Source organism: Artemia franciscana, chromosome 7, assembly GCF_032884065.1.
Source record: "Artemia franciscana chromosome 7, ASM3288406v1, whole genome shotgun sequence".
NCBI classification, from domain to species: Eukaryota; Metazoa; Arthropoda; class Branchiopoda; order Anostraca; family Artemiidae; genus Artemia; species Artemia franciscana.
The window spans coordinates 24,409,276-24,432,351 of record NC_088869.1 but is presented as its reverse complement, the minus strand read 5'-3'; the positions used below and the strand labels follow the sequence as shown (position 1 = coordinate 24,432,351).

General features: G+C 34.9%; 1 protein-coding gene across 1 annotated transcript in view; it reads right to left on the bottom strand.

Annotated features, from left to right (window-relative positions):
- Positions 1-23,076, bottom strand: part of LOC136029633 (pancreatic lipase-related protein 2-like) — a 111,448-nt gene that overhangs the window by 9,147 nt on the left and 79,225 nt on the right. The window contains exons 4-6 of the mRNA XM_065708134.1: positions 11,345-11,493; positions 9,274-9,507; positions 1,075-1,287 (exon numbers count right to left, since the gene is read on the bottom strand). Of these exons, the coding sequence (XP_065564206.1) occupies positions 1,075-1,287; positions 9,274-9,507; positions 11,345-11,493 (596 nt within the window). The remainder of the gene's footprint in view (positions 1-1,074; positions 1,288-9,273; positions 9,508-11,344; positions 11,494-23,076) is intronic.

The following is a 23,076-nucleotide window of genomic DNA, read 5'->3' as shown; positions in this document are numbered from 1 at the left end:
ACAGTAGCTGTTGTAATTTTATTAGTAGCAATAATAGTTCTAGCCGTAGTACTTGTACTTGTAGCAATAGTAGTACTAGTATTAGTAGTAACAGTAGTGGTATAGTGGTAGTACTAGCCAATAAAGCACTCAAAGTATTGTTTACTTCGAGTGCTTTATTTAAACCAAAAGACAATAGTCTTTTGGCTAACTCACAATTTTTCTCAACATACACTGGAAGTTACAATTTAATACCTTCAACGCTACTTAAGATGTTTCTTATTCGACTTTTTTAAAACTAACGTATTGTGTTATTTTTTGTTCAAAACCCCTTCAGTATTCTCTTCAAAATTCATCCTTATAGCCTTAGGAATATCTGTAGAAGTAGCTGTACTAGTAGTAATTTAATGAGTAGCACATAGCAGTAGTAGTTTAGTGAGCAGTAGTAGTAGTAGTAGCAGCAGCTGTGGTGGTAGTAGCAGCAGTTTTTGTTGTATAAGTAGCATATACGTAATCCATTCAGGATGGTTAAGAATGTCTTCCATCATACCACAAAATTTAAACTTAATACTCTAATCCATTCCTGAGATACTTTTTACTCGCCTTTTTGACAACTTGCATGCAAATAGTCTATTTTGATCTAGTTAAACATGCCCCTATGTGTTCCTTAAGGTTTAGAAGAAATAGTAGCAATAGCATTAGTATCAGTAGCAATAATAGTCGTAGCCGTAGATAGTTCAACATCTTTATAGTGCCTTTAGGTTAGTTTAACACCCCCTTAACATTCCCTTATATTTTTTTTTAACACTATTAGCCTTATTTGCAGTAGTAGTAGTATTAGTAGTAGCATTAGTAGCATATAGCTGCTATTCGATCTATGTTTAACATGTTTATTTATTGTCTCTTCATTGTGGGCTTCACTTTTTTCTTGGTAGTGATTTATTTTCGTTTCGAATTTGAATTACTATGTGACGCTGGTCTCCGGTCTTGGTTTTAATTTAGTTGGCTCTCTTTCGCTGGTCTTAGGTTACATTTTGCTTTATACTTTAAAAAAACCATTATATTTAAAAAAAAGAGAGAGAAGAAAAATCTTACCAACCAAGGCACTTGCCGTTCTTCCACATCCAGGCTGATTCCTACCTCCGTTTACATAGAAGTCCACATGCCCTAATGATCGGTTGATTCCAAAGTGTCCGTATTTTGGTAAACCTGCATCTGTATGAATAACATCCACAAAATCGGCGTCACCCGGATTCAACAAATATGACGACGGAAATGTGCTGTAAATTGGTCCAGCAGGATCTAGTCCTACATAAAACGTAAAAAAATAAACTGATTTCTGAGTGAATTTTTTTTTGTTTACTTAAGCTAAATAGAATTCGAGTAAGCTGACATAAAAATTGAGCTAAAAGCCTAATAGACTCAATCAAACAGTTCGTGGTAACGAACTGTAGTAAGGAGCGATCCGGCTCAATAGTAACCAAAACTCTAAAAAATTGAATTTTGATATCAATAGCTACATCAAAAGAATCGCATTTTAATGTTGATTTTAAATATTTAAGTTTCATCAAGTTTAGTCTTACCCATCAAAAGTTACGAGCCTGGGAAAATTTGCCTTATTAAGGAAAATAGGGGGAAACACCCCCTAAAAGTCGTAGGATCTTAACGAAAAGTTCCTGGGGGAGGGGCTGCAAGTTACAAACTTCAACCAGTTTTTACATATAATAATGGTTATTGGGAAGTGTACAGACGTTTTCAGGGGGATTTTTTTGGTTTTGGGGGTAGGGTTGAGGGAGGGGGCTATGTGGGAGGATCTTTCCTTGGAGAAATATGCCATGGGGGAAAAAATTCAATGAAAAGGGCGCAGGACGAATCTGGTCACGTTAGAAAAAAACGTCAAATTCAGAGCTTAATGTACAATGCTGGGTGTTCGGAGCTTCTCTATTATGGAGAATAATTTGAAAATAACACAACTATACGAGCGATAAAACATATGTACAACAACCATAACTCAACTAACGAAAGAACTGCTAAGAGATAACACAACTATAAAGCGAAAACAGGTGAAAACTAACGGGAAAATAAACGAACTAAGAGGTGGAAGGGGCCCAGAGAAAAAATATAATCCTTTTTCAATTTTGAGCCTAACTTCCGCAAAGGAGTAATAATATCAGAAGCCCAGAAATACCGAATTATTTTCTTTTCAAACAGTTCGTGGTAAAGAACTGTAGTAAGGGGCGACCCGGCTCAATAGTAAACGGAACTCTAAAAAACGGAATTTTGATGCTAAAAGATACATCAAAAGAATCAAATTTTTACGCTGATTCTAAATATATAAGTTTCAATTAATTTAGTCTTTGTCATCAAAAGTTACGAGCCTGAGAATATTTGCCCTATTTTGGAAAAAAGGGGGAAACATCCCCTAAAAGTCATAGAATCTTAACGAAAATCACACTATCGCATTCGGCATATCAGAGAACTCTATAGCAAAAATTTCAAGCTCCTATCTAAAAAAATGTGGAATTTCATATTTTTTGCCAGAAGACAAATCACGGGTGCGTGTTTATTTGTTTGTTTGTTGTTGTTTTTTTTCTTTTCCCCAGGGGTCATCGTATCGACCAGGTGGTCTTAGAGTGTCGCAAGAGGGCTCATTCTTACGGAAATGAAATGTTCTAGTGCCCTTTTCAGTGATAAAAAAATTGGAGGGCAAATAGGCCCCCTCCCAGGCTAATTTTTTTCCAAAAGTCAACAGATTAAAATTTTAAGATAGCCATTTTGTTCCGCATAGTCGAAAACCATAATAACTATGTCTTTGGGAATGACTTACTCCCCCACAATTCCTGGGGGAGGGGCTGCAAGTTACAAACTTTGACCAGTGTTTACATATAGTAATGGTTATTGGGAAGTGTACAGACGTTTTAGCCAAAAAAAAATTAATATACTAATTTCATTTCAATAATTTATGTGCGGAGAGCCAAAATCGAACATGCATTAATTCAAAAACGTTCAGAAATTAAATAAAAAAAAACTAGTTTTTTTAACTGAAAGTAAGGAGCGACATTAAAACTTAAAACGAACAGAAATTACTCCGTATATGAAATGGGTTGTCCCCTCCGCAGTCCCACGCTCTTTACGCTAAAGTTTGACTCTTTGCCACAATTCTACTTTTTAAAACAATTAAAAACTTTAGCGTAAAGAGCGTGGGACTGCGGAGGGGACAACCCATTTCATATACGGAGTAATTTCTGTTCGTTTTAAGTTTTAATGTCACTCCTTACTTTCAGTTATAAAAACTAGTTTTTTTTATTTAATTTACTCTTTAAGTTGAACTGAAATATTTTTGTTTAAACAAAAGTACAGATTGCTACTAAAAGTTTAGACTGGTTTATTTGCTCCATATTTTACCGCGAACTGTATGTGCTCCTTTTCCATGAGATACGTTTCTAACCACCACATATCGGTTTACAGGTAGCTCATTTATTTCCCATATATAATATATAACATACACCTCAACTTTTCATTAAAACTTATCCCAGGCTTAAGCTATCTCTGGTTGCGTCCAGTTTTCTGTTTGTACCCGATATATTTTTCAGTTTTTTTTAATGACAGCAAAGTTATGGAAAACACGAGGGCTATTTGGTTTATGACCTACATTGGAAATATCAACTAAAAAAAATATAAGCATCAACATTGTTAATTTTTCTTCAGATTATCGCCATCTATAGCTTCATTTCCTTTTTTAAAGCACAGAGGTCAAAGAATATTGTAATGTTATTTTGGTATGTCTAATTATACTGTTTTTCTTTAACTAGTAATAGCTGGTTTAGAGTGTAGAGATCAATATCTTTTTTTTTCTTTTTTTAGAGAGAGAGAAGTTTATTAATATTAAATTCCCAAACGAGTGGCATTTTTGCATTGAAGGTAGTGAATTCCAGACCTGTTGAAAAGCAATGTGGGGATTCAAATCTTATCGAATAGTAGGGGTAGGCGGAGTATAGATATTATCTGAAGAACGAAGGCTATATGGAGCTGAATCAGAAATAAACGTAGGAGTTTTCCGAAGAGATTTTGGAAGATTGCCGTGAAGTTGATCAAAGACAAAAGAAGCACAAGAAATAATGTAAATAGACCGTAGACTTAAGAGCTGTGTTGGCGAGTTTCAGAATATATCCGGGAAATGTGTATCTAAGTTTTCGAATGATACCCAAACTCCGTGAGACCTTAACCCTAATCATGGCTACATGGTTTCTGAATGAAAGGTTCTCATCAAGCAGGATACCAAGAAACCGGACGACCCGATTTTCTGGTTTAAACAAGGAACCTTGTGACACCTGAAGGTGTGTAAGCTGAGGGAAAGCTATACCAATTCGAGAAAAAATAAGAAAATGTGATTTACCAACATTCAAGACCAAGTAATTGGCTTTAAACCATGACATAACTCCCTCGAATAATGCCACAAGGTTAGACTTGATATCATATTCTGTCTTCCCAAGGGTCCCAAGAGTGGTATCATAAGCAAAAGCAACAAGAAAATCTTCATTAGAAGAAGTATTGGAACACTCCTGAGCATCAGGCTGACACAGCTTGCAACATGCCAGAGGCCTGGTTTTTTTTACAGCCAAAATCAGATCATTAACATAAATCAAAAATAAAATGGGACCAAGAACAGATCCCTGCGGGACGCCATAATATACTTCAGAAGGGCTCCGGAAAAGCAGATCAATTGAAATAAGCCTACCAGAAAGATATGAATCAAACCAAGAATAAGCGTTTGATCTTATACCAATATGCGATAGTTTCCAAAGAAGAATCCGATGAGTCAAGGAATCAAAAGCTTTACGAACATCCAAAAATAAACCTGCCGGGCAGAATCTATTGCTGAATGAATATAATTCGATAAAGCTGTGCAAGCATGCTCCGTAGAGTGACTCGCTCGGAATCCAAACTGGAAATCATGCAAAAAAAACCTTTGCATCCAGAAAACTAAGAAGCCTGGATAGCATAGCCTTCTCAAAAATTTTGCTGAAAACAGATAGGAGAGAAATTGGCCTATAACTAGCAGGATCACTCCGAGAACCACCTTTATAGAGTACTATAACCTTAGCTCGCTAGAGAGATTCAGGAAAAATACCTTTCTCGAAAGACAGATTGACGAGCTTAGTCAGTGGTGACACAATAGCAGGCAGAATGGCACGGATAACCCTTGTAGGAATTTTGTCTGGTCCTGAAGAGGATGATCCTTTAAGAGCATTCAAGATACGAGCTACCTCAAATTCAGAAACGGAATTCAAGATCATTGACTTCAAACATGAGGGTCCAAGAAAGACTCTGAAATCGCAATGAGAAGTTGCAGAGCTTGCAGAGGAAGCAGTTACCTTTTTTATATTAGCAAAATAAGAGGTAAGCTCTAGCTGAACATCTACATCTCCTTGGACGGTTTTACCATCGATTATCAGCATTGATGGAACTGAAGGCAGAGGGGAAGTAGGTCTAAGAACTGAATTAATTAAATACCATGTCTTCCTAACATCCTTCCCACATTCAGAAAATTTCCTATGATAATACTGAGACTTTGCCTTCTGACACAGAGAATTAAATATACTCCTATAGGCCTTGAATCGTTCGTGATGAGCTAAAGATAGGGAAGCCTTGTAAAGCTTCCACAAATAATTTTTCCGTATGGGGCGCTGGACCCCGATTGCAAATTTCCAGGATTCCTTCCTTAACTAAATCATAAAAGGAATCAAAAGGGTGGTTAAAATCTGAATCAGAAAGCAAACTACCCCATGGTACATCAGCCAGACGAGAATTAAGTAGACTTAGCTCAGTATCACCATAACGGAAAAATGGGAGATTAGATGGTGATGCTATACGCTGCGCTTGATCAGCACTGTTATATCGGGAAATAGCGGGAAAATGATCAGAAATATCACTAACCAGCACCAAATTATCTAAGCCATCTAGTGACGAAAAAATAATATCGACAAGAGACGTTTGTGCTTAAGAGCTGTGTTGGCGAGTTTCAGAATATATCCAGGAAATGTGTATCTAAGTTTTCGAATGATACCCAAACTCCGTGAGACCTTAACCCTAATCATGGCTACATGGTTTCTGAATGAAAGGTTCTCATCAAGCAGGATACCAAGAAACCGGACGACCCGATTTTCTGGTTTAAACAAGGAACCTTGTGACACCTGAAGGTGTGTAAGCTGAGGGAAAGCTAAACCAATTCGAGAAAAAATAAGAAAATGTGATTTACCAACATTCAAGACCAAGTAATTGGCATTAAACCATGACATAACTCTCTCGAATAATGCCACAAGGTTAGACTTGATATCACATTCTGTCTTCCCAAGGGTCCCAAGAGTGGTATCATAAGCAAAAGCAACAAGAAAATCTTCATTAGAAGAAGTATTGGAACACTCCTGAGCATCAGGCTGACACAGCTTGCAACATGCCAGAGGCCTGGTTTTTTTTACAGCCAAAATCAGATCATTAACATAAATCAAAAATAAAATGGGACCAAGAACAGATCCCTGTGGGACGCCATAATATACTTCAGAAGGGCTCCGGAAAAGCAGATCAATTGAAATAAGCCTACCAGAAAGATATGAATCAAACCAAGAATAAGCGTTTGATCTTATACCAATATGCGATAGTTTCCAAAGAAGAATCCGATGAGTCAAGGAATCAAAAGCTTTACGAACATCCAAAAATAAACCTGCCGGGATACGACCAGAATCTATTGCTGAATGAATAAAATTCGATAAAGCTGTGCAAGCATGCTCCGTAGAGTGACTCGCTCGGAATCCAAACTGGAAATCATGCAAAAAAAACCTTTGCATCCAGAAAACTAAAAAGCCTGGATAGCATAGCCTTCTCAAAAATTTTGCTGAAAACAGATAGGAGAGAAATTGGCCTATAACTAGCAGGATCACTCCGAGAACCACCTTTATAGAGTACTATAACCTTAGCTCGCTAGAGAGATTCAGGAAAAATACCTTTCTCGAAAGACAGATTGACGAGCTTAGTCAGTGGTGACACAATAGCAGGCAGAATGGCACGGATAACCCTTGTGGGAATTTTGTCTGGTCCTGAAGAGGATGATCCTTTAAGAGCATTCAAGATACGAGCTACCTCAAATTCAGAAACAGAATTCAAGACCATTGACTTCAAACATGAGGGTCCAAGAAAGACTCTGAAATCGCAATGAGAAGTTGCAGAGCTTGCAGAGGAAGCAGTTACCTTTCCTATATTAGCAAAATAAGAGGTAAGCTCTAGCTGAACATCTACATCTCCTTGGACGGTTTTACCATCGATTATCAGCATTGATGGAACTGAAGGCAGAGGGGAAGTAGGTCTAAGAACTGAATTAATTAAATACCATGTCTTCCTAACATCCTTCCCACATTCAGAAAATTTCCTATGATAATACTGAGACTTTGCCTTCTGACACAGAGAATTAAATATACTCCTATAGGCCTTGAATCGTTCGTGATGAGCTAAAGATAGGGAAGCCTTGTAAAGCTTCCACAAATAATATTTCCTTTTCCAGCTTTTATGGAGACCTGAAGTCATCCATGGATTCAGTGGTGCTACCCTTTTCAAAGTATGGGGCGCTGGACCTTGATTGCAAATTTCCAGGATTCCTTCCTTAACTAAATCATAAAAGGAATCAAAAGAGTGGTTAAAATCTGAATCAGAAAGCAAACTACCCCATGGTACATCAGCCAGACGAGAATTAAGTAGACTTAGCTCAGTATCACTATAACAGAAAAATTGGATATTAGATGGTGATGCTATACGCTGCGCTTGATCAGCACTGTTATATCGGGAAATAGCGGGAAAATGATCAGAAATATCACTAACCAGCACCAAATTATCTAAGCCATCTAGTGACGAAAAAATAATATCGACAAGAGACGTTTGTGTTTCAGTAACTCGGGTTGGTATACAAACTGAAGGTAGAGTTCCCGAAGAGAGCATCATTGACAAAAAATCAATAGTTGAAGCAGATTTTTGATTCAGAAGGTTGAGGTTAAAATCATCCATAAGGATTAGTTCATAGGGATGTTTTTGGACTGAGTCCAAAACTTCTTCCAGGATTTTCAAAAACGAAGGAATAGATCCACTGGGGGACCTTTAAACCAGACCCACAACTAAATACTTACGCATTGATTTAATCTCAATAAATAGGGATTCAAAGATTGCTTCCTCATTTCTGCTCAAGTCCTTTCGGACATTATATGCAAGACAATTAGATTTTGATTAAAGCTGATGATAAAGACTCTAAGGGACTTGGGTGTCTGGTTGTCATAGAACAAACCAAAAAATGAAAGAGTGAATAGTCCACCGTATACCTGTGAGTTTATTTTGAGGGATATGAAACTTTTAGGCAGTCTCTCCTCCTTTTTCAAATATAGGAAACATAGCAAAAGAAGCAATCAGATGAGGAAATGATGTTTTGAGGGACTACTGACTCAAAGATGTACTCCCCAGTTGTCTACATTTAGGTATTCAGTTATATGTTCGTTGCTTATACCAACGAATTAGCGACGAAGAAAATTTCTTTGAAAACACTATTCTCGTGAAGCAAAGACTTTCAAAAAAAGTGTTTGAGCAATCCGTCTCAACCTTGGCGAGTTTTGGGCATCGGAAAGAAGTTTGATAAAAACTTCCAAGGCATTGGATAGGAAGAGGCTTACCGAAAAATTGGTCTCTACGTGCACTTGACTTCGAATCATTGTATCTTTTCATGAGGCTTGGTAAAGGAAAATATCTTTGCCACTGCAGCATAAAGCCCTTGGGGTCCACATAAAAGGGCTACAGAAGTCATCAATACTATATCTCTGGGTATATCAGACTTGGCCTATGTAGATATGAAAATATACAAAAGAGATACTTTGTGTCACAAATATTTAAGTTGCTTTGTTTTTCTCGTTAAAATTTTCTCTTTTTGCTTATTTAGTATAGGGACCAGAGTATATTACGGTATTTCGTTTACGCACACCGTACTTTGACTATAGTTAAAAAAAAACTGATTTATTTTTTTTTTTATTTTATGAAAATTTTTAAAGGTTGACACTTGATAATCAATCTTAGTATCAATGCCATTTTGAGTTTTTTTTATATATACTAAATTCTCTGACTCATATTTGTGGTAGCTCCTCAATGTGTAAAACCAGAATTTGAAAGCTTAATTAAAGGCAAAGCGTGGAGTAAATAGAGTATAAAGAAATTCAATCAAAATTATTACGAAAAGAATGCGTAGGTTATTTATATAAAGCATGTTACCTGTTATTCTTTCAACATTTCTTTTCATCAGTCTGCTAGCTGAGCCAGAAACATGAACAGCCATACTTGTTCCTATGAAGTGTATCTCTGGAGTGGGAGGTATGCTATCGACAAACCTTGCAATAATAGATGCCACCCTCTGTGCTCGAATAGCAGTTCTCACGTAGCTTACTGACAGCGCAGTAGACAACCAATTTACTACTAACACATTGGCCCTAAGATGCTGAACATAAGCTAAAAAAAAAATCTGGGTTATCAAATATTGATTTGAAAATAAACCTAGCCAAGGTCATAACCAGCCAAAGAAGTTAAGCAATTGGTACATGTTTTAAGAATTGCTAAACCATAACGCAAGATCAAAAGTAGTTTAAACATACTAACATCAGTATTTCTACTAACTTCAGTCTAAACATAAAAAAAATAAATATTAAAGAAACAAACTTCATTCTTGGTTAGACTCCTTTCCTTAAAGTCAATAAACATATTTAAATTTTTTATGGGTAATGGAATTTTTTTTCTCCTTCGGAGTATTTTCAAGTTTAATTATGTTTTTCGTTTTTGAACTTATAAAGCACCATCAAAGATTCTGAGTTCATCGGAAAGCCGGAAAAAACAGTCGTTTAAAATTCACTAGAGATAATCCAATGACAAAAACCATTAAAAAAAACAGTTTGAAAACCCGAGAAATGGCAAATATATCTCTATATCCTAATCCCTAACTATATCCCTAAGGAGTGGAAACTCTTAATTTAGAAACTTATCAATAGCTATTTGTCTATCCATTTGGTTGTACTTTGGACTAAGTTTATTTTTGTGTCAAAACATTATCTGTACAGAAATGGTTAAAATTAGTTTTTGTGTCTCTTTTTCCCTTGTCTTACCAGCAGAACGGATAAGAGGGTTTAATTCCTTCTATAGGTTGGAAGAACTGTGAAAAATCATGTATTTCTCGACTATAAAGTGGCTATCAAAATATTTTTTTTCCATACTTCCCTTCTCATAGCTCTTTCTGCGTCAAAGAAAGGTTATCCTTTAATGTAGCTAGAAAAGCGACACAGTTTCGTGCTATGTTTGCCTAAGTTGGTTCATTTTGTGATCATATAGAAACTGCCAAATATGTGAGGGTCTATTGGACATGATGTTTAAGTTTTCTGATTCCAAAGGATTTTTACGGTTGGTAGTAATTACTTTAATTTGAACCCTCTTATCAATTTCCAGAACTCCTTTGGTAGTAAAAAAGACAAATTAAGTCACATCACCTGCTAATGAGAAAAAGTTTTTTTTTCATATTAAAAAATCTAAAAATTTTATAGGTAGTCCCATGATAACTATTAATTTTGGTTGTTATTCAAATAGTGAAATGAAAGTGATAGTTTGAAAGATTTTTGAAGATTCCTCTATGCTGTCGAAATAATTTTTTTTTCTTTGGAGTAAAAAATATTAATATTTTCAAATTAACTATTTTAACATGAAAAGGACGCATATTTAAGTTATATACTTTTTTTAACAATGCAAGACAAATAGATAGCTTCTTTGACCTTTCCAAGCTTTCCGATGGTATACTAATATAGACAGTTATAAAAAACAGGCAGTGTCAAAAAAATATTTAAATAATCTACATCAATATTCAAAGAAATGATCTATTATTACCCCGCTGGACAAAAATGAAAAATGCGACTTTGAAAAAAAACTTTGAGAGAAACCCAATAAACAAAATACAGGAGATAAATGTAGGAAGATTGAAACATTTTATGAGACAGTTAGATGTTCTAAAGAAAAAATATATATGACTTCTTCTAAAAACAAAATTATATCTACTATGCTAGGAGAAGCTCAGTATTTTGTTTGTTTGAATATTAATATATAAGGTAAAAGTCCCCAATTTCTTATATTTTTCTAAGTGCCATTGATTAAGCCAATTTTTTTTTATATTTTTAAATAAGATTAAGTTTAAAGTAATCCGAGACTTTTTTCATTTTTATTTTACACAATATACTGAAACAAAAGAACAAGAGTGAAAATAAAAAGCAAGGATGTTAGTTATACTCTGCCACTAACAAGAATTACTTACCTTTTCTCATTCTCACATATACTTCGTAATTAGGAAAAGAATTGTAAGGATGGATAATAATTTTTGTTGGTCGTCTTTTGTTGAAATGAGATGTTCTCATTCTGTACACGTTCAGTAATGTGAATCTTTCAGGCTTTAGTTGGCTATCACTAAAAACAATAATAATATGATAAATGTTGGTAAAATAAAACGTTAGTAAAATAAAACTTTGGTAAACATGGGCAAAATAGAGAAAAATCACCGAGGAACGAAATTAGAAATTGTTTGCTAGAAAGTTTAATATATCGTTCTGCTCTATTTGTTTTGAACAAGCTCTGAACTCTGAACTGAAAACTGATAATGTTTTACCAATTACCTTCACATTTTTTGTGTATAGGGTATAGAAAAACTTAATGATTACAAAATATTTGATCGAATTGATATGTAACGTTACAAAACAGGCATAGTGTTTATTTGTTTCTCTCCTAGTCGACCAGTCACAAAAATGACACAAAGGTCAATGGGTTTGACAAACCGAACAAATGATCCACGAGACTTGGGCAAACTCTAGGAAGGTCTAAAGATAAAAAACATACTTGGGCAAACATACATATTTTATCCAGAGGAATTGCTTTGACTACACAGAATCGAAAGAAGCTAGTATTAAGCTGCTAAAGGTTTAAAAAAATAGACAACTGGGCACACCTAGTGAGTGCCTGATAGCACTCTCACAAGATAAATTCAGGTTGTCCAAGTGAAACCCTGATCCATATACTTGAAGTGGAAATAAATGACGCAGTAGTTATTAGCCCCGAAACAACTTTAAGCCTCACTTTACGCTATATTTCCAGGTATATCTAAGTATCCTTTCTTTCCAGTTCGTCTTTTTTCATTTTATCTAATGAAACCTTTTTGAAGTTAAATATTCGAGAAATATAGTATAAGTTTGAGCTGCCATTTCTATAGCACCTGGTCTCTGTGAATCCGATAGTTGGATATCATGAAAAGAGAAATCACCAATGCTACAGCACAAACACAAAAAAGAAAAAAAAAAGAAAAAAAAAAAGAGAAGACTGTTTTCCTAAATTAGTGATTAATATAGACCAGCACTTGAATGAGGCCTTAACCCTACTCATCCGTACAATCACATAGGTCAAACAGCATAGCCACACACAATCAACCATAAAGAATAATCCATGGACAGGCAGTCATGTCGTCAATAAGTATAAGTCGTCATTTACCGAACAATAGAAATAATAATATAGACAAATAATTCAGAGGCAACACCCAACATAAGGGCTCATCAGGAGAATACACTGGCCTATATAGGGTTTCGCCACTCTAAATTCTCTACCCAGCACAGTGTTGTGGCTACCACAGAATATCCATGGCATCCCCGCGTCAGGTATCACCCCCAAAATACCTGCCTATGAGAAAAAAAAACAGCAAATGTAAAACAACCAAGTAAAACCAAAACAAGCTTATCTTGTTAACATATCCCTCCCTTTAGCAACAATAGGTAAACTAAATATTATAAATTTTACCAAATCACAAATATTAACACATTGCAAAAAACCTTAATGAACTAAACAATTATAGAATTCATCTTTACCATGTGGCTAATTTTTTAAAAAATCCGCTCAATTAGAAACACAATTCAAAATAAATAGCGCTGTGACAACATTTCTCGAACCTCCGAAATTAGTTAAAAATTTCTTTAAGTATTTCTAGATAATTCTTTTGATATTTATTTAAAAGTTCGTTATAATGAAAACTAAATTTTTTAAATTGCCAAGTTAATTTATTTGCAGAAAAACCTCTTGATATCAATTTTTGGCTTAAGATTTTACATCTATGTTTAAAATCAATATAATTACTACAAATCCTTGCATAACGAAGTAACTGTGAGAAAAACGCTGAATATGTGATATTTGAGTGTATATTACTTTCAGGGAATGGGAAACTAATCACTTCAAAATCAAAATCATCCGTTTTATTATACATTTTAAAACTTAATTTATTATTATCACAAATATTAATATTTAAATCTAAGAAATGATCTTCATGACCAGCGCCATGACTAGGCTCAAGAATAAGCTCTGATGGATATATATTTTTAGAAATATCAATGAAATCCTTACAATTTAAGACCAAAATATCATCTAAATATCTTTTATTATTTGACAAAGCATGTTTTAAATTAATTGGATTATTCTTATCCATGATATATTTATATTCTAGTTGACTTAAAAACAAGTCAGCTATAAATGGGCTGGCATTCCCCCCCATGGGAATTCCCATAATTTGCTTGTACAAATCACCCCCAAATCTTATATAAGTATTGTATAAAACAAATTCCAATAACTCAAAAATCATATCCAAGCTGTAACATACATATAACATATATATATAACATATATGTTTCATTTTCAAATGTCATCTCATTAAAATAACTCACTCATAGTAGTGAGCACATTAATTGTCAAGATAAAAAATAGCGAATCTCAATGCACTATTAAGGCTATTAGTGATACAATAGTTAACATCATGAATTTCCTTGGAACTAGATACTGATGTAATAATTCTCAATATAATCAAACAGTTCGTGGTAACGAACCGTAGTAAGGAGCGACCCGGCTCAATAGTAACCAAAACTCTAAAAAATGGAATTTTGATACCAGTAGCTACATCAAAAGAATCACATTTTAATGCTCATTTTAAATATATAAGTTTCATCAAGTTAATCTTACCCATCAAAAGTTACGAGCCTGAGAAAATTTGCCTTATTTTAGAAATTAGGGAACAACCCCTAAAAGTCATAGAATCTTAACGAAAATCACACCATCAGATTCAGCGTATCAGAGAACCCTGTTGTAGAAATTTCAAGCTTCTATCTACAAAAATGTGGAATTTTGTATTTTTTGCCAGAAGGCAGATCACGGATGCGTGTTTATTTGTTTTTTTTTTTTTTTCCAGGGCACCAGCACAGAAATGTGGCTCTTCAAATCATTGGTTTCTACCTCAAGGCTCATCAGTTTAGAATTAATACCTACCACCTCTAATTTCGATTCCAATACAGATTCTTCTATCTTAGAAATCCTTTGATCTAATCCTTTAAGATTAACATTCAGCTCATTTAACGTAGTTGAATTTTCATTAACAGTCTGTCAAACAGTTCGTGGTAACGAACTGTAGTTAGGAGCGACCCGGCTCAATAATAACCAAAACTCTAAAAAAATGGAATTTTGATATCAATAGCTACATTATAAGAATTGCATTTTAATGCTGATTTTAAATATATAATTTTAATCAAGTTTAGTACTACCCATCAAAAGTTACGAGCCTGAGAAAATTCGCCTTATTTTAGAAAATAGGGGAAAACAACCCCTAAAAGTCATAGAATCTTAACGAAAATAACACCATCAGATTCAGCGTATCGTATTCAGCGAGAACCCTGTTGTAGAAGTTTCAATTTCCCATCTACAAAAATGTGGAATTTTGCATTTTTTGCCAGAAGGCAGATCACGGATGCGTGTTTGTTCTTTTTTTTTTGTTTTTTTTCCAGGGGTGATCGTATCGACCCAGTGGTCCTAGAATCTTGCGAAAGGACTCATTCTAACGGAAATGAAAAGTTCTAGTGCCCTTTTTAAGTGACCAAAAAATTGGAGGGCACCTAGGCCCCCTCCCACGCTAATCATTTTCCCAATGTCATCGGATTAAAATTCTGAGATAGCCATTTTATTCAGCGTAGTCGAAAACCTAATAACTATGTCTTTGGGGACGACTTACTCCCCCACAGTCCCCGTGGGAGGGGCCACAAGTTACAAACTTTGACCAGGTGCTTACATATAGTAATGGTTATTTGGAAGTGTATAGACGTTTTCTGGGGGATTTTTAGGTTGGGTGGGGGGCTGAGAAGAGGGGGATATGTTGGGGAAACTTTCCTTGGAGGAATTTGTCATGGGATCGCAGGATTCTCTAGCATCATTAAAAAAAACAATGAAAAAATAAATATGAAAAAGTTTTTTCAACTGAAAGTAAGAAGAAGCATTTAAACTTAAAACGAACAAAAATTATTTCGCATATGATGGGCTCACCTCCTCCTAATACCTCGTTCTTTACGCTAAAGCATTTTTAGTAATTTCAACTATTTATTCTACGGCTTTTGTGATTCAGAGGTCATTCTTAAGAAATTGGGACAAAATTTAAGCTTTAGTGTAAAGAGCGAGGTACTGACGAGGGGGTGAACCCCTTCATATACGTAATAAAAACATGAGAATACAGAAGTTCGTTACGTAAGCTAATTTTTGAGTTACGCATATCTTTTACTAATAAAAAGGTTCATAAAAATTAAAAATTCTAGTTGCCTTTTTTAAGTAACCAAAAATTTGGAGGGCAACTAGGCCTCCTCCCCCGCTTCTTTTGCTTCTCAAAATCATTCGATCAAAACTATAAGAAAGGCAATTAGCCAAAAACACAATTATGCAAATTCCGTTTTAATTATTCATCTGCGGAGAGCCAAAATCAAAACATACATTGATTTAAAAACGTCCAGAAATTAAATAAAAAAGAGGGGTTAAGTTTTTTAAAGAAAAGTAAGGAGCGACATTAAAACTTAAAACGAACAAAGATTATTTCGTGAATGAAAGGGGCTGCTTCCTCATCAACGCCCCGCTCATTACGCTAAAGTTTTTTTACTGTTTTAAAAAGTAGAGTTAAGAGAAAGAGTCAAACTTTAGCGTAAAGAGTGGGGCGCTGATGAGGAAGCAGCCCCTTTAATTTACAAAATAATCTTTGGTCGTTTTAAGTTTTAATGTCGCTCCTTACTTTCCGTTAAAAAAAACTTGTTTTTCTTATTTAATTTCGAAAGGGCTGCCTACTCCAAAAATAAAGATTTTTACCGCTGGAATACAATGGTTGAGTGTTTGCACATTTGGCCGTCTTGTTAACATTTAATGGGAGGGGGACTGAAATCATAAACAGAGGTGATTTATGATCTACTTTATGCGAAAAAGTAAAGAGCTAAATTAAGCTATAGATGAACAGAAATATAAAGTAAAATGATTTTCTAAGCGTAAAACTACTATAAATCACCTAAGAAACTAAGTACAATTTATGTTCTGTTCTTTAGAAGGCACGGAGGGAGGGGGGTGTCAGCCCTACTCCTTTTAGTTTTTGCTCGTTTTGAGTTTAACTTGGTTATTTGTTATTATTTATGTTCGTATTAAGCTTCATTTATTTATTGGTGGTGATTTCTGGTACTTTACCCTTGAAAAATTATTTGACTTTATTTCTGCTTATCTCTAGTTTAATGTAGCTCCTTATTTTTCTTTGAAAACTTTTAGCGTAGAAACAGTTTTTGAAAGTTAATTCACATTGAAAATATCACCGAAATGCAAAATAAATCTCTAAACTTCTACTGCGAATAGTCTATAGGTGAAAAGTACATGTAAATTTATTAAGACGCAAGAAAATCTTTGTTATGAATTAGCTAGAATATACAATACACAGGTGAAACCACCTAGTTTCACTAAATTCAATATTTCTAGCTCAGATGTTAGTTGTTTCTTCCACGTGACAGGTTTCCTTTAAACTGTCGAAATCATGACCTCCGTACCGGTAGTTACCCGTAAGGGACAAACTTCCTATCTTCCTTCCCAAATCACAGCAAATTCTGAATAATTTGCCAGCAACACTCTTTAAGTTTGAAGATTATACCAAACAGTCTGCTCAATTCATGTATTTAAATTAACGGTGCATCGTACTCAGAAAAGTGCTGCCTTTTCTGCCTTTCCTTCAATCCTATAGCATTGACTACGAGAGAAAAATTTCACTCTGCTTCCAATCTAAAAAACAGGTACAAAAGGGAAGGGGTATTTCACCGGTGTAACTGAACAATCTCTTACCCGTACTCCAAAAACCAAAGAATATACTATCACATAAGATATCCCCATAAAAATAGGAGATGAGTTATTTTAAAACAAATATCTTGGTGCAACTTCCAGATCCTGAACACAAGCCGGAAAAAGTATTAAATTGGAAGAACTTTCTATTATGCCCCACGTATAAAAAAAGAAAGACTTAAAAATAGAACATCGAAAACCACAGCAGCTTCTGAACGGGGGGTCACTTTAATATTCTGCCCGATCTACTGGCCGTCACGACAAAGAATACCTGAATAAACTTTCTCAATTAATTGGACAAAATTTTTCCAAAAAGTTTGCCTGGCTGACTGTCTAGCTGAATTTTCATTCTATCTTATTTGGCTGGCTTATTCATACAGACATAAGAAGATTCTTGTGCAAAATGACAAGAATAGGTATAGAGCTAAATAATAAATAACAGAAAAAGGACATTTAACTGAAAATCAGCGTTAGGGGCCTAACATTATAACTAAAGACAAGAGCAACTAAGGTTAGAAAAAAAAAACTTCATTCAAATCCCAGATCATGTACATGTGGAGCTAAAGAAGTTCAAAAAAATCAAAAGCTATTTTGAAAGGCTAGCCTTAAGGAGGAGTGAGTTCATGGTATATATGGAGCCTTATTATGAATGATCTCTTGAATATATTTGAAAGTCATTCTGGGTGCATTCAGGAATATACTGATGATCTACTGTCTCTCTTTCGAGGTATGTGTCTGAGAAACCTTTTTGAACTATGAAAGCACATGTTAATACGATTCAGATATGAGTGCAAAAGTATAAGCTGCATTTTGGTCTTGAGAAGAGTGAAATGTAAAAGGCATTGAACTGCTCTTCTCACTTCAAATTCTGGAGTCTCCTGATTGCTCTAAAAAACTGACAAAACATTTGGGGATCACAATTGACCATCAGATGACCTAGATAGGCCACTATGAAGAGAAAGCTCGGGAAACAATATTTTCCCTTGCCCATTGCCATAGAATGGTGGGAAAAACCAGGGGCCTAGCTCCAAATAAGATCAGGTAACAATATACGGGGATTTAATAAGACGGGAATTTGACCAATGCTGTAGTATGATGTAGCGATCTAGTAAGTAAAAAAGTAAAAGTAAGTAAGACGGCGCTAGACCCTTAAAGTCCAAACCGGCAGTGCTGATCTCCGTTTCATGGCCCTTCAGCCAGGAAGTGCAATGGGGGGCTGGGGGCCAACCATCCTGTGCTTTCACACACCCTCCCTGCTAACCTTCCCTAGATTTTTCCAGGTACCCATTTAGGGCTTGGTCGACTCTGGCTGAGCTTACAGAGTCACACCACTGACCCCCGTCCCAAACTAAATAATTGGTCACAACTGGGATTGAACCCGTGCCCCTTGGACACAGAATTCCCACGCCAACGCGCCAACCACTCAGCCAAGACGGCTTAGTCTTATGGTGTAGTGATCTGGGTCAGCTTGACTCAAATTCAGAGATAAGTAACAACTTTTAATAAAGGTTCAAGGCTCCTCTGCCTCGATTACTACAAATCTTCCACAGCATAAATGGAACTATGTCTAGGACTTAAATTTATAGAAAGTTTTCTAGAGGAAGAAGCAATAAAAGTGCTATCACTCCGGAGGCCGATGAACATTCGACTCAAAAACAGGAACTACGCAGTCAAAAATGGAATGACGCGGATTTACAGCGAAAGCTCACTACCTCTAAATACAAGGAGCTATAGATACCCAGGGACAATATTCACCCAATGACAAATTTTGTAAGGAAATTACATCTGAGTTTAAAGGCAAAAATAAAATGGAGCAGGAAATCACACTGCTCCACAAAAATAAGACAATAACTTCTGATATAGATGGACTGCAAACACATTGAAAATATGGGAAGGGGGTATATAATAATGCCCTTGATAAGGATAAAGAAGTTGCGAGCTATAACTTGGGAAATTTTCAAATTCCTTTGAGACTGAAATTTTTTGAATAGAATAATCAGATAAGACCCTGAACCAATTAAAAACTATATAGAAAACTATTTATGTCATTCCTGATGACCAAGTCTGAATCAAGGAGGCTCTTGAGAACCTTTAGAGCAGACAAAAAAGTGAGTTGGAGTGCTAGGTAGTAATAAACAGACTAGCATCCAATAGTAACCGCATGAGACTACATCTTCACCGCAGATGAAGTAGCATAAGACTAGAAATTTTTGTTCTCATCCTTCACAGTCGCTAGAAAACTGATTTTGCTGGAACTATATACTGCTATAAATGGATAGAAGAACTCTAAAACTAACGAAACTAGAACGCATAATAAATTGAAACCCAAACAAGCAGAAATCACCTTAAACAATAGAAGTGCACCCTACCCCTCCTCCCGTGTAGACTTTCTTAAGAAAAGATTATAAGTTGCGTTTTATTGAAACACAGCCTATTTTAAACAGTTTCTCTTTTATCTTTATTAGAATAAAAAAAAACAATTTCTGATGATTTCTGGAATTCATTGCATTATATTTTAATAGTTAATCCTTTTCTATTAGTAGGATGGGCCTTAAATTTGGGTTAAATTTGTCTTTCTTTTAAAGGAGTTTGTTTTCAAATGTATTGATATTATTTATTAAATCATTTATTGATTCGCATATTCAAACTAAATAATTTGCTTCAAAAACTACAATTTTTTTTTAAAGTTTCAGTTGTTCACCAATTTCTTATATATTTTTATGGAATAGAATAAAAGACAAGTTTTGATGAAAAGTGTTTATTCAAAAATGTAAAATCTGATTAAAAACTGTAAGAATAATTAGTCATAATTTTCTTTCTTTTCTCTATTCTAGATTTTGGTCTAATTTTTGTTGTTGTTGGCTTTTTAACAAACAAAAACAACATCGTTCAAAATAAATATAATTTTGAAAAGTATACATGACACTCTAACCTTTACGAGGTTTAGGTAGGTGGTCGCTATTTCTGTATTTGTAGTAATTTCTCTTCACTTTACATTTGCCATGGTTGCTCATTTTACTTTACTTTTGTTCTAGAACTCATCTATTTACCTATAGCAGTATCTGTTATCTTTATGTTTCATAGGTTTTTTACTTTAATTTCCGTTTATTTTTGGTTTTATTGATTTTGTCTGTTTTCATTTATTTTTTGTTTTTCCCTTATCAATTTCTATTTGTTTTCAACTTATATTACTATTCAATTTCATTTCTGCTCACTTTATGATTTGATGGGTTTTTTTTCAGTATTTCTTTAGAAAATCTCTTTTTTGGAAAGCACATTTTATAATTATTAGCAATCAATCAGTTCGTGGTAACGAACTGTAGTAAGGAGCGACCCGGCTTAATAGTAACCAAACTCTAAATATGAAATTTTGATACCAATAGCTAAATCAAAAGAATTGCATTTTAATGCTGATTTTAAATATACAAGTTTCATCAAGTTTAGTCTTTCCCATCAAAAGTTACGAGCCTGAGAAAATTTGCCTTATTTTAGAAAATAGGAGGAAATAACCCCTAAAAGTCATAGAATCTTAACGAAAATCACACCATCAGATTCAGCGTATCAGAGAACCCGATTGTAGAAGTTTCAAGCTCCTATCTACAAAAATGTGGAATTTTGTATTTTTTGCCAGAAGGCAGATCACGGGTGCGTGTTAATTTGTTTGTTTTTTGTTGTTTTTTTTCCCCAGGGGTGATCGTATCGAACCCAGTGGTCCGAGAATCTTGCTGTGAGGCTCATTCTAACAGAAATTAAAAGTTCTAGTGGCCTTTTTAAGTGACCAAAAGGATTGGAGGGCACCAAGGCCCCCTCCCACGCCAATTTTTTTTCCAAAGTCACCGGATCAAAATTCAGGTATAGCCATTTTATTCAGCGTAGTCAAAAAACCTCATAACTATGTTTTTGGGGACGACTTACTCCCCTACGGTCCCTGTGGAAGGGGCTATAAGCTAAAAACTGTGACCAGTGCTTACATATAGTAATGGTTATTTGGAAGAGTACAGACGTTTTCTGGGGGATTTTTAGGTAGGGGGGGGGAGAAGAGGAGGATATGTTGGGGGAACTTTCCTTGGAGGAATTTGTCATGGGGGAAGAAAAGTTTCATGAAGGGAGAGCAGGATTTTCTAGCATTAATTAAAAAAAAAAACAATGAAAAAATAAATATGAAACAGTTTTTTCAACTGAAAGTAACGAGAAGCATTAAAACTTAAAACGAACAGAAATTATTACGTGTATGATGGGCTCACCTCCTACTAATACCGCACTCTTTACGCAAAAGCATTTTTAGCAATTTCAACTATTTATTCTACGGCTTTTGTGATTCAGTGGTCATTCTTAAGAAATTGGGACAAGATCTAAGCTTTAGTTTAAAGAGCGAGGTACTGACGAGGGGGTGGATCCCTTCATATACTTAATAAAAACATGACAATGCAGAAGTTCGTTACGTAAGCTAATTTGTAAGTTACATATATCCTTTACTAATAAACCTTCGTAAAAAATTAAAAGTTCTAGTTGCCTTTTTAAGTAGCCAAAAAATCGTAGGGCAACTAGGCCTCCTCCCCGCTCCTTTTTTCTCAAAATCACTCGATCAAAACTACGAGAAAGCCAACTAGCCAAAAAAAAAAATATGAAAATTTCGTTTTAATTATTTATCTGCAGAGAGTCAAAATCAAAACATGCATTGATTCAAAAATGTTCAGCGAAAAAAAAAGTTTTTTTAACGGGAAGTAAAATTACTGGAAATTACTTTGTATATGAAAGGGGCTGCTTCCTCATCAACGCCCCCGCTCTTTACGCTAAAGTTTTTTACTGTTTTAAAAAGTAGAATTAAGAGAAAGAGTCAAACTTTAGCGTAAAGAGCGGGGTGTTGATGAGGAAGCAGCCCTTTCGTATACGAAGTAATTTCTGTTGGTTTTAAGTTTTGATGTCGCTCCTTACTTCCCGTTAAAAAGCTTGTTTTTTTAATTTAATATTGACTTAGGTCAAACCAACATGGGTTGGTGCTTAAAGTTTTGGAGTAATGTCACAGCGTAGATTTGTTTTCGTACCGCATTCTATAAGTGACAAAACTGGATAGGTGTTAGGAAAAAATATTTTCAGTCAGAAGAGTTTATCAAGAAACTTATTTTAAGGAATAGAAGCATAGTTTTTTGTAACGAAAAAACTCTTTTGGAACATTATGCATCAAAAGCTAAGGGAGAGAGGACAGCAATAGGGTCTAATCGATGGTATAGAAACAAAACCAAGGCGTTGTGCATGTAACACCTCTGATGATAAGGCTAAACAAATTATGGTAAAACACGCCACACTTGCAAGATGGCACTAATTTAGTCTAGTTTTGAACCCAGCCTCATAGTGAATGGTAGTAGAAACTTGAAACGGCATAAAAATACCTTTTATTTTTGCGTCTTATGGAGCTTTTACGCTAAATTAATATATACAACAAAGATATTTTCATTGTCAATAGTTCTTACAAATTTCTTTATAGAATGTTTATCACCAAATACCGGGATTTAAGTTTAAAAATAGAATAGGAAAGTTTATTAGTGCATTATTTTATGTTAAATAAAATATAATGGCCTGAGTGAAAACTGCATACAAGCTTCAGATAGTTTAGCTGAGATCCGTACCCATATTTTATTCGATAAAAAATTCATTTTTTAACAAATGTCCTTTCTGTTGCAGGACATGAGAGGTGAACCTTTGGATGATCGTTTGCTGCTATAGTTGCCCCAAAAATGTCTTGGGCCAATCAGCAGAAGATATTCTCCCTGGGGACCTATTTTGCGACAAAATCATACCAGAGTGTACAAATTCAGTTTCGAAAACTATTCCATTGTCGCAACTTTCCAC